The sequence below is a fragment of the Ahaetulla prasina genome, chromosome 2 (assembly GCF_028640845.1).
Source record: "Ahaetulla prasina isolate Xishuangbanna chromosome 2, ASM2864084v1, whole genome shotgun sequence".
NCBI classification, from domain to species: domain Eukaryota; kingdom Metazoa; phylum Chordata; class Lepidosauria; order Squamata; family Colubridae; genus Ahaetulla; species Ahaetulla prasina.
This window is the reverse complement of record NC_080540.1, coordinates 15,496,021-15,511,347: the sequence shown is the minus strand read 5'-3', so window position 1 is coordinate 15,511,347 and position 15,327 is coordinate 15,496,021. Positions and strand designations below refer to the sequence as shown.

The 15,327-nt window shown below is 41.0% G+C and overlaps 1 protein-coding gene across 10 annotated transcripts; it reads left to right on the top strand.

Moving 5' to 3' along the window:
* Window positions 1-588: 588 nt before the first annotated feature.
* On the top strand, window positions 589-14,459 carry LOC131190162 (uncharacterized). 10 transcript variants are annotated; one of them, XM_058167207.1, is made up of 5 exons: window positions 589-659; window positions 5,084-5,184; window positions 7,709-7,812; window positions 9,640-9,805; window positions 10,265-14,459. In XM_058167207.1, the coding sequence occupies exon 5, from the start codon at window positions 10,447-10,449 to the stop codon at window positions 11,779-11,781; it is 1,335 nt and encodes a 444-aa protein (XP_058023190.1). In that variant the 5' UTR covers window positions 589-659; window positions 5,084-5,184; window positions 7,709-7,812; window positions 9,640-9,805; window positions 10,265-10,446; the 3' UTR covers window positions 11,782-14,459. The 10 variants fall into 10 exon arrangements, with proteins under 10 accessions (XP_058023190.1, XP_058023188.1, XP_058023192.1 ...); XM_058167205.1 differs by having other exon boundaries at window positions 594-659; window positions 5,084-5,223; XM_058167209.1 differs by lacking the exons at window positions 589-659; window positions 5,084-5,184 and adding an exon at window positions 4,973-5,083.
* Window positions 14,460-15,327: the final 868 nt, after the last annotated feature.

Genomic DNA, 15,327 nt, shown 5'->3' with positions numbered 1-15,327 from the left:
CAGGCAAGTTGTTCCACTGGTTAATTGTTCTAAGTGCCAGGAAATTTCTCCTTAGTTCTAGGTTGCTTCTCTCCTTCCACCCATTGCTTCTTGTCCTACCCTCAGGGGCTTTGGAGAATAGCTTAACTCCCTCTTCTTTGTGTTCTCTGTTAGAGTTAGTTAAAAGTGCCGCCTTACATTTAAATATGCTTAATGCAGAAATTTTGTTTGTTTCAAGTTGTATAGCTGTCCATCTTGCATAACTGACTTCCAGGCTTGTTTGTTGCATTCTAGGCTACTTCAGATTATTTTAATATTCTAGGATGGATTAGTAAATACAGTATATAGGTAACTGATATTTATTTGTCTACTGTGTTATTTGGCTAAAGATATTTGCTGCTTGCAGCTAAGAAACAGAAAGGAAAATAATGCAATTTCTGGCGGGAAACAGATGTCCTGTCCTGTGTTGTGCTGTATAAACATGATTATATTTGGAAAACAGACTCCCTATTTGGCAAGCATTTCAGCAGTAGGCTTCATCTTTTTCTTCCCACCAAATACGTTATAAATTAGTTATCTTTTTTTTTTTTTTTGCTTTTCCTTTTGCAGAAAAAGGCAAAAGCTATAATTCTGGCCTTTTCCAATTCTGGAAGAAGAGTGAATTTAGACTACCAGGTCAGGTATGTGATCACCAGTTAGTTTTGTAGCAAAGTCCAAAGTTCTTGTTGTGAATGAAGTTGTGAATTAAACAAACCCCAGGTTGATTATGGCACAACACAGAATAGAATAGAATAGAATAGAATAGAATAGAATAGAATAGAATAGAATAGAATAGAATAGAATAGAATGGAATGGAATGGAATGGAATGGAATGGAGTGGAGTGGAGTGGAGTGGAGTAGAGTAGAGTAGAGTAGAGAGTAGAGTAGAGTAGAGTAGAGTAACATAACATAGCATAGCACAGCACAGCACAGCACAACACAACACAACACAACACAACATAACATAACATAACATAATAACAGAGTTGGAAGGGACCTTGGAAGTCTTCTAGTCCAACCCCCTGCCCAGGCAGAAAACCCTACACCATTTCCGACAAATGGCTATCCAACATTTTCTTAAAAATTTCTAGTGTTGGAGCATTCACAACTTCTGCAGGCAAGTTGTTCCACTTATTGATTGTTCTAACTGTCAGGAAATTTTTCCTTAGTTCTAAGTTGCTTCTCTCCTTGACTACTTTCCATCCATTGCTTCTTGTCCTGCCCTCAGATGCTTTGGAGAATGGGTCGACTCCCTCTCCTTTGTGGCAACCCCTGAGATATTGGAAGACTGCTATCATGTCTCCCCTAGTCCTTCTTTTCATTAAACTAGACATATCCAGTTCCTGCAACCATTCTTCATATGTTTTAGCCTCCAGTCCCCTAATCATCTTTGTTGCTCTTCTCTGCACTCTTTCTAGAGTCTCAGCATCCTTTTTACATAGTAGAATAGAATTAGTAGAAGTAAAATAGAGTAGAGTAGAAGTAGAAGTAGAATAGAGTAGAGTAGAATAGAGTAGAAGTAGAATAGAGTAGAATAGAGTAGAGTAGAATTAGTAGAAGTAGAAATAATAGACTAGACTAGACTAGACTAGACTAGACTAGACTAGAATAGAATAGAATAGAATAGAATAGAATAGAATAGAATAGAATAACAGAGTTGGAAGGGATCTTGGGAGGGGGTGTCTTCTAATCCAACCCTATACCATTTCAAACAAATGGTTGTTGTGTCCTCTTGTTAATTATTCTCCTTGATTCCATGACTTGCCTTTATCTTATTCCCTTGAATGAAGCAGCCTTAAGTTATCATTACTCTATTGATATAAAACCAATCCCCATTAAGTTAGAACCATCCCACCATAACATCAAGGCATTAAAATATCTCATCTGTTTCTTGGAGACGAGTCCACTGACCTTTTTATAGGATTGGGGAGGGAGGGGTGTTTGGGATGTGTTGTTTGGTGGCTTTGCTCCTTCTGGTTAATAGCACCAGTGTCCATTCCTAACCACAAAGATGCCAAACCAATGAAATTTCATGAATCAAGCACCACCTTTTTCTCCTTAGATTGCTACATGGTACATCAAGGGTGAGACACAACAATGTTGTAGTACACATTTCATCTCATGTTGGCTGCCAAAAAAGCCAACACAGTTCTAGGCTGCATAAACAGAAGGATAGCATCAAGATTACGTGATGTGTTAATACCACTTTATAATGGTTTGGTAAGGCCACGCTTGAAATACTGCATTCAGTTTTGATTGCCACAATGTAAGAAAAGATGTTGAGACTCTAGAAAGAGTGCAGAGAAGAGCAACAAAGATGATTACGGGACTGGAGGCTAAAACATAAGAATGGTTGCAGGAACTGGGTAGGTCTAGTTTAATGAATAGAAGGACTAGTGGCTGTCACAAAGAAGAGGGAGTCAAGCAGGGGTGAAATGCTCCCGGTTCAGACCGGATTGCCCGATCTGGTAGCAATGGTGGTGGGTGAGAGGAGAACAAAATCCCTACCCCACCCCCCCTGTCCCAGCTGAGCCGCGCGATCATCAGAGGTTGGGTTTTTTGTTTTTTTTTAATTTTAAAAGCATTTTTTTTCGGCTGAAGGAGGAAAGGGAAGATGGGAGGATGGAGGAAGGGAAGACAGGAGGCATGGAGAAAGAAAGGAGGTGGAAATGAGAGGGAGGGAAGGAGGAAAGAAGGAAAGAAGGAAGGAAGGAAAAAGGGAAAGAAGGAAGGAGATGGAAATGAGAGGAGAGGAGAGGAGAGGAGAGGAGAGGAGAGGAGAGGAGAGGAGAGGAGAGGAGAGGAGAGGAGGAAGGAAGGAGATTCGGCTGAAAAAATGCTTTTAAAAATAAAAAAAAGCCTCTGATGATCACGCGGCTCAGCTGGGATCGTCAGAACCCTTTAAAAGCATTTTTTCTACAACCTCTTCAGCCGAAGAGGTTGTAAAAAAAAAAAGCTTTTAAAAGGCTCCTCTGGTGATCCCAGATGAGTTGCCTGTTCACCAGAACCTCTTAAAAGCATTTTTTTACAACCTCTTTGGTCGAATGCTTTTATAAGTAAAAACAAAAAAACAGTTGGTCAAGCCCACCCAGTTACATTAACCCCCCAAGCCACGCCCACAGAATCAGTAGTAACAAACTTTACATTATTCTCCAAAGTGCCTCACAAGAAGCAATGGGTAGAAAGTAATTAAGGAAAGAAGCAACCTAGAACTAAGGAGAAATTTCCTGACAGTTAGAACAATTAGTCAGTGGGACAGCTTTTTTTTTTTATTTGCATTTATATCCCGCCCTTCTCCGAAGGCTCAGGGCGGCTTACAGTGTATAAGGCAATAGTCTCATTCTATTTGTATATTTTTTACAAAGTCAACTTATTGCCCCCCCAACAATCTGGGTCCTCATTTTACCTACCTTATAAAGGATGGAAGGCTGAGTCAACCTTGGGCCTGGTGGGACTTGAACCTGCAGTAATTGCAAGCAGCTGCTGTTAATAACAGACTGTCTTTCCAGTCTGAGCCACCAGAGGCCCCAGAGCTTGCCTCCAGAAGTTGTGCGTGTTACAACACTGATGATTTTTAAGAAGAGATTGGACAGCCATTTGTCTGAAATGGTATAGGGTTTCCTTCATGAACATGCGGTTGGACTAGATGACCTCCAAGATTCCTTCCAGCCCTTTTATTCTGTTATTCTATTAAAGCAAAAATGGGAAAGGAATCTTAAATAGCCCATAGCCCTCAGTCCTGTACTGGTGCTTTGCATATATTTTTAAGCTTATTTTTATCACCGTAATTATATTCTATTCGTAGGACACTCCAGATGGCGAACCATAATGACAAAAAAGTTAAAGCTGAAACTGAAACTGAAACTAACTTAAACACTTTAGCATCCCCATGGTCACATGATCAAAATTCAGATGCTGGGCAACTGACAGTTGGGGTCATGTGATCACCTTGCATGACCTGACAAGCAAAGTCAATGGGGAAACTGGATTCACTTAACAACTGTGTTACTAGCTTAATGATTGCAGTGATTCACTTAACAACTGTGGCGAGAAATGTCATAAAATGAGGTGAAACTCACTTAATAATTGTCTTGCTTAGCAACAGAAATTTTGGGCTCAATTGTGGTCATAAGTCAAGCACTACCTTTAAAGCAATATTTAAATAAGTGAAACCAAGCCAGGCTCCAAGAAAAGGGGCTTTCATTTATGTGCACTATCTAATGCTGTCCCAAAGGTGCTTTTTCAGGAGGCAACTGGGCTTCTTTGTTTTTTCTTTGAAGACGTTTCGCTTCTCGTCCAAGAAGCTTCTTCAGCTCTGTATGAGAAGCGAAATGTCTTCAAGGAAAAAAAACAACCTTTGGGACAACGATGACTTGGATGACTGAGAATATATATAGACCAGTGATGGGATTCAAGTAATTTAACAACCAGTTCTCTGCTCTAATGATTTCTTCCAACAACCAGTTTGTGAAACTGCTCAGAAAGTTAACAACCGGTTCTCCCGAAGTGGTGCGAACTGGCTGAATCCCACCACTGATATAGACTATTATCTAATGCTAATTGTCTGCCTAATGCAGGGGCCTCCAAACTTGGCAACTTTAAGGCTTCTGGATGTCAACTCCCAGAATTCCTCAGCCAACGCTGGCTGAAAAATTCTGGGAGTTGAAGTCCACAAGTCTTAAAATTGCCAAGGTTGGAGACCCCTGGTCTAACGCTTCAATCCTAGGGATTTTAAGACTTAATGTCAGGGATTGTACGGTAGATGGGTTTCTCAGCTGAATTATTCTCAGCTTCAGGAAGCACCTGGTCCCTGCTGCTGAATGCAACGTTATCAAATTCGAACATCTGCTCCTTGGAAGGTCCCCAAAGGAAGTCTAGCAGGGTGTGGACCGGTGCTTCCTGCCCTGAACACTGAAGAAAATTAAAAGTAGTTATGACCTCTGGGAAAGCCCAGTGCTTTTTTTTTGCTTGGCTTAAACAAACACCGCCCAGTGTGCAGAAACGTCCCAACACTCCAAGAGTGCTTTCCCTGTAAATCTCAATGCGCACTTATGCCCTTGTACAGGTAAGAATAGCCATGCAAACTTCAACAAGTAAACTTTCACGAAGCATGATTGTTCATCTATTCACCTGTCTTCTGCCACCCTTGCTGATCTGATGTCTGAGGTAAGTATTTGCAATCAACACGTGGAAGTTTAGCTGCAGGTGAGTGTTGCTGTAGAGCAACAAATTATGTTATCCACATAAAATGATTTGGAAATAGTGTGCAGTTTTACAGGGGAAGACTACAATGCTTTGTACTTTTGAGTTTAGCAAAAAAAGATGGGTGGTACATAAGATCATGTAAAAAACCTAGCGTAGAACATCTAGCTAGAATTATTATTATTATAAACTTTTATTCATTAAACATGAAACTCAGTCAACTGAACATTCAAAAAGGCATCAAAATACCATTGACTGGTGCTAATGGTTGATACGGGTTGCTGCCAGCGTCCTAGGTATCAACTAAGTACCTTCTTAAGATGTACGATGTTCCAAGTAGTGCAGTTTTTTGCAGTTCCGCCGGTGTTATTGCAGGAAGCTGCAATTTGTTGATGTACCTTATAAAATTCTTGGACATGGTACCAAGTGCCCCGATGACAATGGGTATCACTGTTACATGTTTCATTCATAGCCGTGTAGTTTCGATGGCCAGGTTATTATTATTATTTACATTATTCGTTAAACGTGAAACTCAGTCAACTGAACATTCAAAAAGGCATCACAAATACCATTGACTGGTGCTAATAGTTGATACGGGTTGCTGCCAGCATCCTAGGTAGCAATTGTTGTTGTTGTTGTTGTTGTCTCTTGCACTTTTTAAACACCTTGAAGCTGAGATTTGAATTGAGGGGGAAAAAATGCTGAACCAATTAAAGGAACTTTGTGTGCTAAAAGCAAACAGTTTTGATGGCTGTATGTAGCCTTCAGATTGAGTCTACCTAGAAAAATGCTGTGCCCTCTCCTTTTTCCCCTCCCTCCCTCGCTTCTTCTCTTTCCCCCCTCCCCTTTTTTAACTTCAAGCTTCCTGAATGAATTTGGAAGGCCACCGTATGATACCGAACCTTAGACTAGAATTGACCTGCTCTGCAGGGTTCTTGTACCTTCATATTTAATAAGAAAGCAGTTGACAACCAGATGCCTTAGTCACATACAGATAATCCCCAGAATCTGAATCAGAATTAGAGCTGGAAAGGACCTTGGAGGTCTTCTAGTCCAGCCCCCTGCTCAAGCAGGAGATCCTTGATTTACAACAGTTCATTTAGTAAACATTTTATTTTATTTTATTTATTTTGTCACAACAGTATATATAAGCATAAGCATGAAAGTAACTATATAATATATAAGGACCCAGATTGTTGGGGGGGCAATAAGTTGACTTTGTAAAAATATACAAATAGAATGAGACTATTGCACATACACTGAAAACTCGAGTCTTCGGATATACGGGTATATAATATATAAGCATATATATATATATATATATATATATATATATATAAGCATAAGCATGCAATAACTGTATTAATTGGATATAGCAAAAGGAAACAATAGGACAGGAACGGAGGCACGTTTGTGCTCTTATGCACGCCCCTTACGGACCTCTTAGGAATGGGGTAAGGTCAATAGTAGACAGTTTTTGGTTAAAGCTTTGGGGATTTTGAGAAGAGAAATTATAAAGAATATTTATATATGAATATTATAATGAAATTATAAGATTAAAAAATGTAATTTACGACTGTTTTTCACACACCCATCCCATGGTCATGTGATCAATATTCAAACATTTAGCAACTGACTCATATTTATGATGGTTGCAGTGTCCTGTGGTCATGCAATCCCCTTTGGAGACCTTCTGAGAAGCAAAGTCAATGGAGAGGCCCGATTCGCTTAACAACCATGTTACTAACTTAACAACTGCAGATTCACTCAATAACTGTGGCAAGAAAGGTTGTAAAATGGAGCAAAGCCCACTTAATAAATGTCTCGCTTAGCAACAAAAATGTGGGGCTCAATTGTGGTTTTAAGTTGAGGACTACCTGGATTTAGAATACCCAGAGACCCAGTAAATTTAAAGTAACAACAACAGTTTAGTGGTTACTAGAGGTGGGTTTCAGCAGGTTCTGACCAGTTCTGGAGAACCGGTAGTGGAAATTTTGAGTAGTTTGGAGAATCGATAAATACCACCTCTGACTGGCCCCACCCCCATCTATTCTCTGCTTCCCGAATCCCAGCTGATCGGGAGGAAATGGGGATTTTGCAATAACCTTCCCCTGGATTGGAGATTGAATCAGTGGTGGGTTGCTACTGGTTCGCCCCGGTTCGGAAGAACCGGTAGTAGCGGTAGTGGGAGGCTCTGCCCACCCGCCCAGACGACATCAAATACGCTGTGCACATGTGCAGAAGCTTCTGCATAGGTGCAGAAGTGGCGCCCGAGTGAGTAAAGTGACGCACACACAAGCGAACTGGTAGCAAAGGTAAGTGAAATCCACCAATGGAGGGAATGGAGATTTTACAGTATCCTTCCCTTGTCATACCCACCAAGCCATGCCACCCCCCACCAAGCCACCCCCACAGAACCGGTAGTAAAAAAAATTGAAACCCAACACTGGTGGTTATAATATAGATTTGCTTTTCCTTACTTGCACAGGAGCATGGATTTGGGGCTTAAAATAGGTCCTGAAGACTGCCTATTCTTTAAGTCATCTTTGGATCCAGACTTGGCGCCTGGCAGCCTAATGAAGAAGGCTGTGGGTAAGTTGATTGTCAAGACTTGCAGCTACTGGTGGGATTTTAGTGGGGAGGGAGGGTTTAGACAGGAATTTTGCCTTTTATTTAACTTGCTTACGTTTCCTGCTTCATCTTTAGGTATGGCAGCTTCACCCTAGTGTCGCATATTCTCTGAGTTCCTTCCATTAAACAGCGCCATCTGGTGGGATCCAGGAGATATGCCTTTTGTGTTTTTAGTTGCCTGCCATCGGAAACAGCCTGGAATTTGCAGTGGGAGCCTTAGCAGGTGCCAAAGAGAGCCAAGAACAGTGTTTCTCAATCTTGGCAGCTTAAAGAAATGTGGACTTAACATAGTTGGCTAGGGCAGAAGTCTCCAACCTTGGCAACTTTAAGCCTTGAGGACTTCAACTCCCAGAATTTTGGGAGTTGAAGTCCACCAGGCTTAAGTTGCCAAGGTTGGAGACCACTGGGCTAGGGGATCTGGGAGTTGAAGTCCACTAGCCAAGAGGGTCATCTGCTGAATGAACTGGCTGGTGGAACAGACTGTAGTTTTAGAGGTCATCAAGGACTTTGGTTAGAAGTGCTGGAAACTCAGAAGTTGAGAAAAGAGTTATTTTTCCTTCGTTTCAGCATCTCTTATCAACCCTTGCATTTTAATTTGATTCCCTCATTTTTTTTTTACATAAACCATCAACTCCCTCATGTGGTGACTTGATTGCACTCCTTTGCCATCTGTACTTCTGCCTAAACCATGTCTTCAAAAGTTACATTTTTGAACCAGTCCAATCACAATTATTATTCATTCTAGGGTCACTTTTTCAATACACTCCTAACTTGGGTTCACCAATCAACTCACGCTTTCTAGCCAAATATTTTTTCTCTCGATTTCAGGCTAATTCAGGATGTCATAAAATGTCCCCTCAAAATATTCCATCATTTTTCTTTCTTTCACTGGAAGGTAAAATGCAATTATCACCAACCTAGGAATTTCTATTTCAACCATTTAGTTGAAATAAACTAAATGAAATGAAATAAATCATCCTAAACACCAATGTATACTTCCTGAAATATCTCCCAGACTTTTCATACATGACTAAATGCATACATTCACTTCCCTGAACATATTGCCTGGAGTAGTGCCTACAGTTCTTAGTACAAATAAGTGATTCACAATATTAATGTTGAATATTTTTTACTAACAGTTTCACTGTTTCTATTTTTGATCATGAGTTGCTTGAGAAGAGATAAGAGGTTATTATGAAGAAGGAGGGATATTCTCAGTTGAGATACTGTATATCAGTCTCGAATCTCTTCATGCAAGCATTAGCATACAATAAACCTATATTTATTTAATCTGCCTGGATTCCTGATTTCCTGCACTTGACAGTTACTCTGTACCAGTCACTATGTTTTAGCCCCACCTATAGCTCAGGGTTATGACCAGTGGTGGGATTCAGCCGGTTCGCACCACTTCAGGAGAACCGGTTGTTAACTTTCTGAACAGCTTGGCAAACTTGTTGTTGGAAGAAATCATTAGGGCAGAGAACCGGTTGTTAAATTACTTGAATCCCACCACTGGTTATGACTGTGGAGTAAAATACAGAAAACCTAATGTGTGTGTATATCTATATATCTACATCTACATCTATAAATATCTATCAGGTAGTCCTCGACTTTTGACTACAATGGAACCCAAAATTTCTATTGTTAAGTGAGACATTTGTTAAGCGCATTTTGCCCCATTTTACGACCTTTTTTGCAACAGTTGTTAAATGAATTACTGCAACTGATAAGTTAATAACCTGACTGCTAAGTGAATCTGGCTTCCCCATTGACTTTTTTTTTTGTCAGAGGGTCACAAAAGATGATCACTGAACCTTGACACAAAGCAACGGTCATAAATATGAAGCAGTTGTCAAGAATCTGAATTTTGATCACATGATTATGGTCGAAAAACGGTCATAAGTCACTTTCTTCAGTGGTGCTGTAACTTTGAATGGTCACTAAATGAACTGTTGTAAGTCAATCATTATTTGTCTATCTGCCTGCCTGCCTTCCTGCCTGCCTGCCTGCCTGCCTGCCTGCCTGCCTGCCTGCCTGCCTGCCTGCCTGCCTGCCTGCCTGCCTGCCTGCCTGCCTGCCTGCCTATCTATCTATCTATCTATCTATCTATCTATCTATCTATCTATCTATCTATCTATCTATCTATCTCTATATCTCTCTGTCTGTCTGTCTGTCTGTCTATCTATCTATCTATCTCTATATCTCTCTGTCTGTCTGTCTGTCTGTCTGTCTATCTATCTATCTATCTATCTATCTATCTATCTATCTATCTATCTATTTATCTAACAATCTATCTTTTCATTCAACCAACAAGCAGCTAAATAAATATATAAATAAGCAGCTAAATAAACATGTATTTTTTAAAAAAATTAATAAAATATTGTTTTCTTCCTTTAAAAAAAAACAATTCCAGACAAATAGCATGCTAAATGTTCATCCTGAACTGTGAGCATTAATCTACAATCAGTATGAAGGATTATCCTTTGAAACCTAAGGCCTGAAATCTATAGACAATAGAGACTATAAATATTTTGATATGGATTAATAAATGAGCCCCAAACGATCAAGCCTTAGAAAAAGAGTATTTTTTGGAATATGGTGCATTCAAATAATTTGGAGCTATTTCAAGCTAGGAATACCATGGCCAATATTTTCTCTTCATTATCTTCTACTTGCAAGAGGAAACTATTACTGTCACAGACTCATCTCCTGAATGTTGACCGTTTAAACGAGGTGAAGAACAACTGGGAGAAATTAGGAATGGATGAAGGGATGGGAAAATGTTTTGAAGAAGTAATGAAGAACTTTCCAAATGAGCCGTCATGGGTAATGAAAAATGCTCAGATGATTCTCAAGGGAGACGATGGGAAAGTGCTGTCTTTTGCTTCAGGAGAAAAAGAATGGAAAATCAGTGTTTCTGCTGGAGACTACAAGTTCCGTGTGGAAGCTCCATCGAAATCTGCATATCTGGCCAGATTACGCTATCGGCAGCAACCCCTTAGCATTGGACGTTTAAAAAAGGTAGAAGAAGACTTGAAGACATTTGGCCCATTGACTCCAGCTGAGAACAGCTGCTTTGAGATGGTACTCCAGCGGTTCATCAAGAAAACGGGTCAAATACAAAATAATGCCCAGATAAAATTCATCTTTGATACGGATGGAGAAAATGTGGAATACGTATTCGTCTCTGGAAACGGAGATTACAAAATGGACGCTACTTATTCCAATGGGCAACCTCAGTACCGTGAATTACATGTAAGTTCAGGCAACAAACTGGAGAAATTCTCGTGTTCCCTTCCGACACTGGACGTTGATAACTTGAGGGAAATTGAAAGTGTTTTAGCCCAACTGGATTTGCTTACCGACAGCCTAAAATCATGTTTTAATCACCTTGTGGATAATTTGTCTGAATTTATCATTACGAATAATCTCCAAATTGATTTCACCTGCAGTGAGCAATGCCTTTCTGTAAACGCCAAAGATTGGCAGATCAGCGCACAGAGTAATGAGGGAAAAGTCGACGTTACCTTCGAATCAGAATCTTGGGATCTGTTTTTAAAGCAGAACAAAGGAAAAACACATGAGCTCACTGTGGCAAAACTGAATGAAATGCGGGAAAAAGTCCGAAATCTGACGGCAGCACCCAGGCGTGTCAGTGACATATTAAACAGAGCAGTAGTTGAATTTTCTAAGGAATCATCATGTTTGCAAAAGAACGCTCATCTTGTTATTGAGTGTGACCACGGACAGATGGATTTCATCTCTGGCAAAGGACAGAACAGAATCGATATATTCTACATTGGTGACATCATCTATTGTAATGTATCTCGTACTTGGTTAATGAGCATAGTGAGGTTCCTACTGAGTTTGCCTAAATACTTGCCAAATCTTATAGAAATTGCAGCACGTGTAGTGCTACATGTTTTGTGATGTCCCTTTCATCCAGGCAATTACTTGGGATAAAGCCATTTCGATGGGGGTTAAATTGTATTGAGCAGTGACTGCTGTAGGAACATCATTATTGCCACGTGTTTTATATCTGCATTAGAAATATTTTTCTACAAGAAACTCACTCAGTTGATTCTTCCAATAGGCAGAAGATGTAGGTGCTTAGGTACTCAAAATTGACCCAAAGCCTTAAAAGAATAGTTAAATTGAACTTTAGGATACATTCTGGACAAAAACTAAAACCTTAGCTTTGGAGAAATTTATTTCAAGAAAGACCCATTTATGCAGTGGTGGAACTCAATTTTTGTTACTACCGGATCTGAGGGAGTGGCTTCATGGGTGTGATGTGGCTTGGTGGGCGGGGCAGGGGGAAGGATACTGCAAAATCCCCATTCCCACCCCACTCCAGGGGAAGGATACTCCAAAATCCCCATTCCCTCCCTGCTCCTGGGGGAAGGATATTGCAAAATCTCCATTCCCACCCACTCTGGGGCCAGCCAGAGTTGGTATTTGCCGGTTCTCTGAACTACTCAAAATTTTCGCTATTGGTTCTCCAGAACCTGCTGGATTTCACCCCTGCCTTTATGTATATATATTGTACTAATTTTCATCTAACTGATGAGTGTGTCTATGTGCCTCAGTTTTGACTTCTGGAAACTGCCTGGATTTAATCCCTGCAGTTTTCTTGACAAGATTTCAGAAAGTACTTTGCCATTGTCTCCTTCCTAGAGCTGAGAAAAAGTGAGTGGCCCAAGGTCACTCAGCTGGCTTTGTGCCCAAGGCAGGAGTAGAACTCACTGTGTCCTGATTTCTAGTCTGATGCCTTAACACTACAACATACTGGCTCTTGATGAGTAGCTAAACTTGCATGTATTGTTTACACACAGAGTTCCTTGCAATTGTGACGTGCGTGGATACTTTTTCCTTCCCGTTTGATAAGGATTGAGATCTAGTTACTTATGTCAATTTATAAGGTTACTATAGTCTAGTTCAGTAGGTCCCTTCATGTTTGTATCTGGCTACTGTCTGTGTAAGGGATGTGGCATAAGGGACATGGTGGCTCAGTGGTTAAGACGCAGAGCTTGTTGATAGAAAGGTCGGCAGCTCAGTGGTTCGAATACTTAGTGCTGTGTAACAGGGTGAGCTCCCGTTACTTGTCCCAGCTTCTGTCAACCTAGCAGTTAAAAATGCAAGTAGAAATATAGGGACAACCTTTGGTGGGAAAGTAACAGTGCTCTGTGCACCTTCAGCATTTAGTCATGTCGGCCACATGACCACAGTGATATCTTCGGGCAGCGCTGGCTTTTCAGCTTTGACACGGAGACAAGCATCGCCCCCTAGAGTTGGGAACGACTAGAACCAGTGGTGGGATTCTACCGGTTCTCACCAGTTCAGTGGAACCGGTTGTTAAGTAGTTAAGCAGTTCTGAGAACCTTGTTAAATAGTTAAGCAGTTAGGAGGACAAATTGTTAAAAAAAATATCTCCTTTTGTTTTTTTCACTTTACTGGGTTAATCCTGTAAAGACTTACAGCCTTCTGTAAGTTTCTTAGCCTAAACTTTATTGCCCTGCTTGCAGAAACTGCCTCTCCATTAGCCTTTATTTCATTCTTGGCAGTACTTCCGGTTCCCGAGCTTCTCCGACTTTTTTTCCCCCCTTGACTTTCTTAAAGGGGAAGGGTTGTTTTAAGCATTTTACACCGCTGTTGGGAGGAAATATTCCCCTGTTGGAGTTCTTCCAGTCAGGATGCAATGATCAGCTCTTTGAAGAAATAATTGAATAACGAAGCAGAAGCTTTTAATGACAAGGAACCAAGCTGAGTGACATTCAGCAAGGTTTATTGGCTAGCTAGAAAGATTGACATTCAAACGTGAGCTTACATACCCTTTCTGACTTTTGGCCTAAAACTGGTTTTTGGTGAAGTTCAATTCTGTGCTTGGTGATGAGATAATTTTCCCTATTCAGCTTTGTTTGGAAGGAAAAATGTTAATCTCTGTTCCTGAAAGAATCTGCTTCGGATATCTGACTAGTCTCTGTGTCTATTTGTTCTGGTAATTGGTTTAACAAGCAACAGATATTCTGTTTGCTCCTTTGCTTCATTCTGGAGAGCTTAAATGGCCTATCTGCTAAAGGGTTTCACTTTATGAGCAAGAGTTGGCTGCTGATAGTTATCATTGCATTTTAACTATTTTAATTCCTCAAGGTGCTCTGGCACCCTGCCTGATTTGCAGGTATTTCTAATCTAATGATTGATATTTAGGGCAGCTTTTTGCAAGCAAAGAAGCTTTTTGTATTTTTGTACAGTTCTTGACTTACAATAGTTTCAATGGCACTGAAAAAGTGACTTATGACTGTTTTTCACACTTATGACTGTTGCAACAAACTGTCATTAGGGCAAAGAAGCTATGTTACATGACCACCTGGCCACGCTGACCAGGTCACATGAAACACCACAGTTGTGAAATGAGTGACATGGTTAAGAATGCTGCAACAGGCATAAATGATGACCCGTCATAAGTGCAAGGACCTGTCAGAAATCACTTTTGTCAGCCCTCTGGGTAGTCCCTATGTGCATAGGGACTACTCAGAGGGCTCAAAAAGTTATCTTTGACCTGTCCTTGCACTTTTGACCAGTCCTCGCATTTACGACTGTCCTCACATTTTGTGTTTTGCACTCTATTTTGTAACTGTAGTGAAGAGAAGCAGTTGTGAAATGAGTGACACGGTTGTTAAGAATGCTGCAATGGGCATAAATGTGAGGATGGTCATAAGTGCAAGGACCGGTCAAAAGTGCAAGGACCGGTCAGAAATTTATTTTATTTTATTTTTATTTATTTATTAATCATATTTGTATCCCGCCCTTCTCCCGAAGGACTCAGGGCGGTTAACAGCCAATTTAAAAACACAATATCCAACAAGTTAAAAACAAGATAAAATTAATATAACTTATGGCCGAATTATCTAAAAACTAAACAGTAGCAATCTAAAACCCCATTAAAACAGCATTTTTAGGCTAGCCCTGCTTGATGGAATAAAAGAGTCTTCAGGTCGCGGCGGAAAGTCCAGAGGTCGGGGAGTTGGCGAAGCCCCGGAGGCAACTCATTCCAGAGGGCAGGAGCCCCCACAGAGAAGGCCCTCCCCCTGGGGACCGCCAATCGACATTGTCTAACCAATGGTACCCCGAGGAGGCCCGCCCTGTGAGAGCGCACAGGTTGATGGGAGGCTGTTGGTGGCAGTAGGCGGTCCCACAAGTAGCCCGGTCCTAAGCCATGGAGCGCTTTAAAGATGACAACCAGCACCTTGAATTGCACCCGAAAGACCACCGGGAGCCAGTGCAGGCCACGCAGGAGAGGTGTCACATGGGAGCCACGAGGTGCTCCCTCTATCACCCGCGCGGCCGCATTCTGGACCAGTTGGAGCTTCCGGGTGCTCTTCAAGGGGAGCCCCATGTAGAGAACATTGCAGTAGTCCAGGCGGGATGTAACGAGGGCATGGGTGACTGTGCAAAGGGAAACCCGATCTAGAAAGG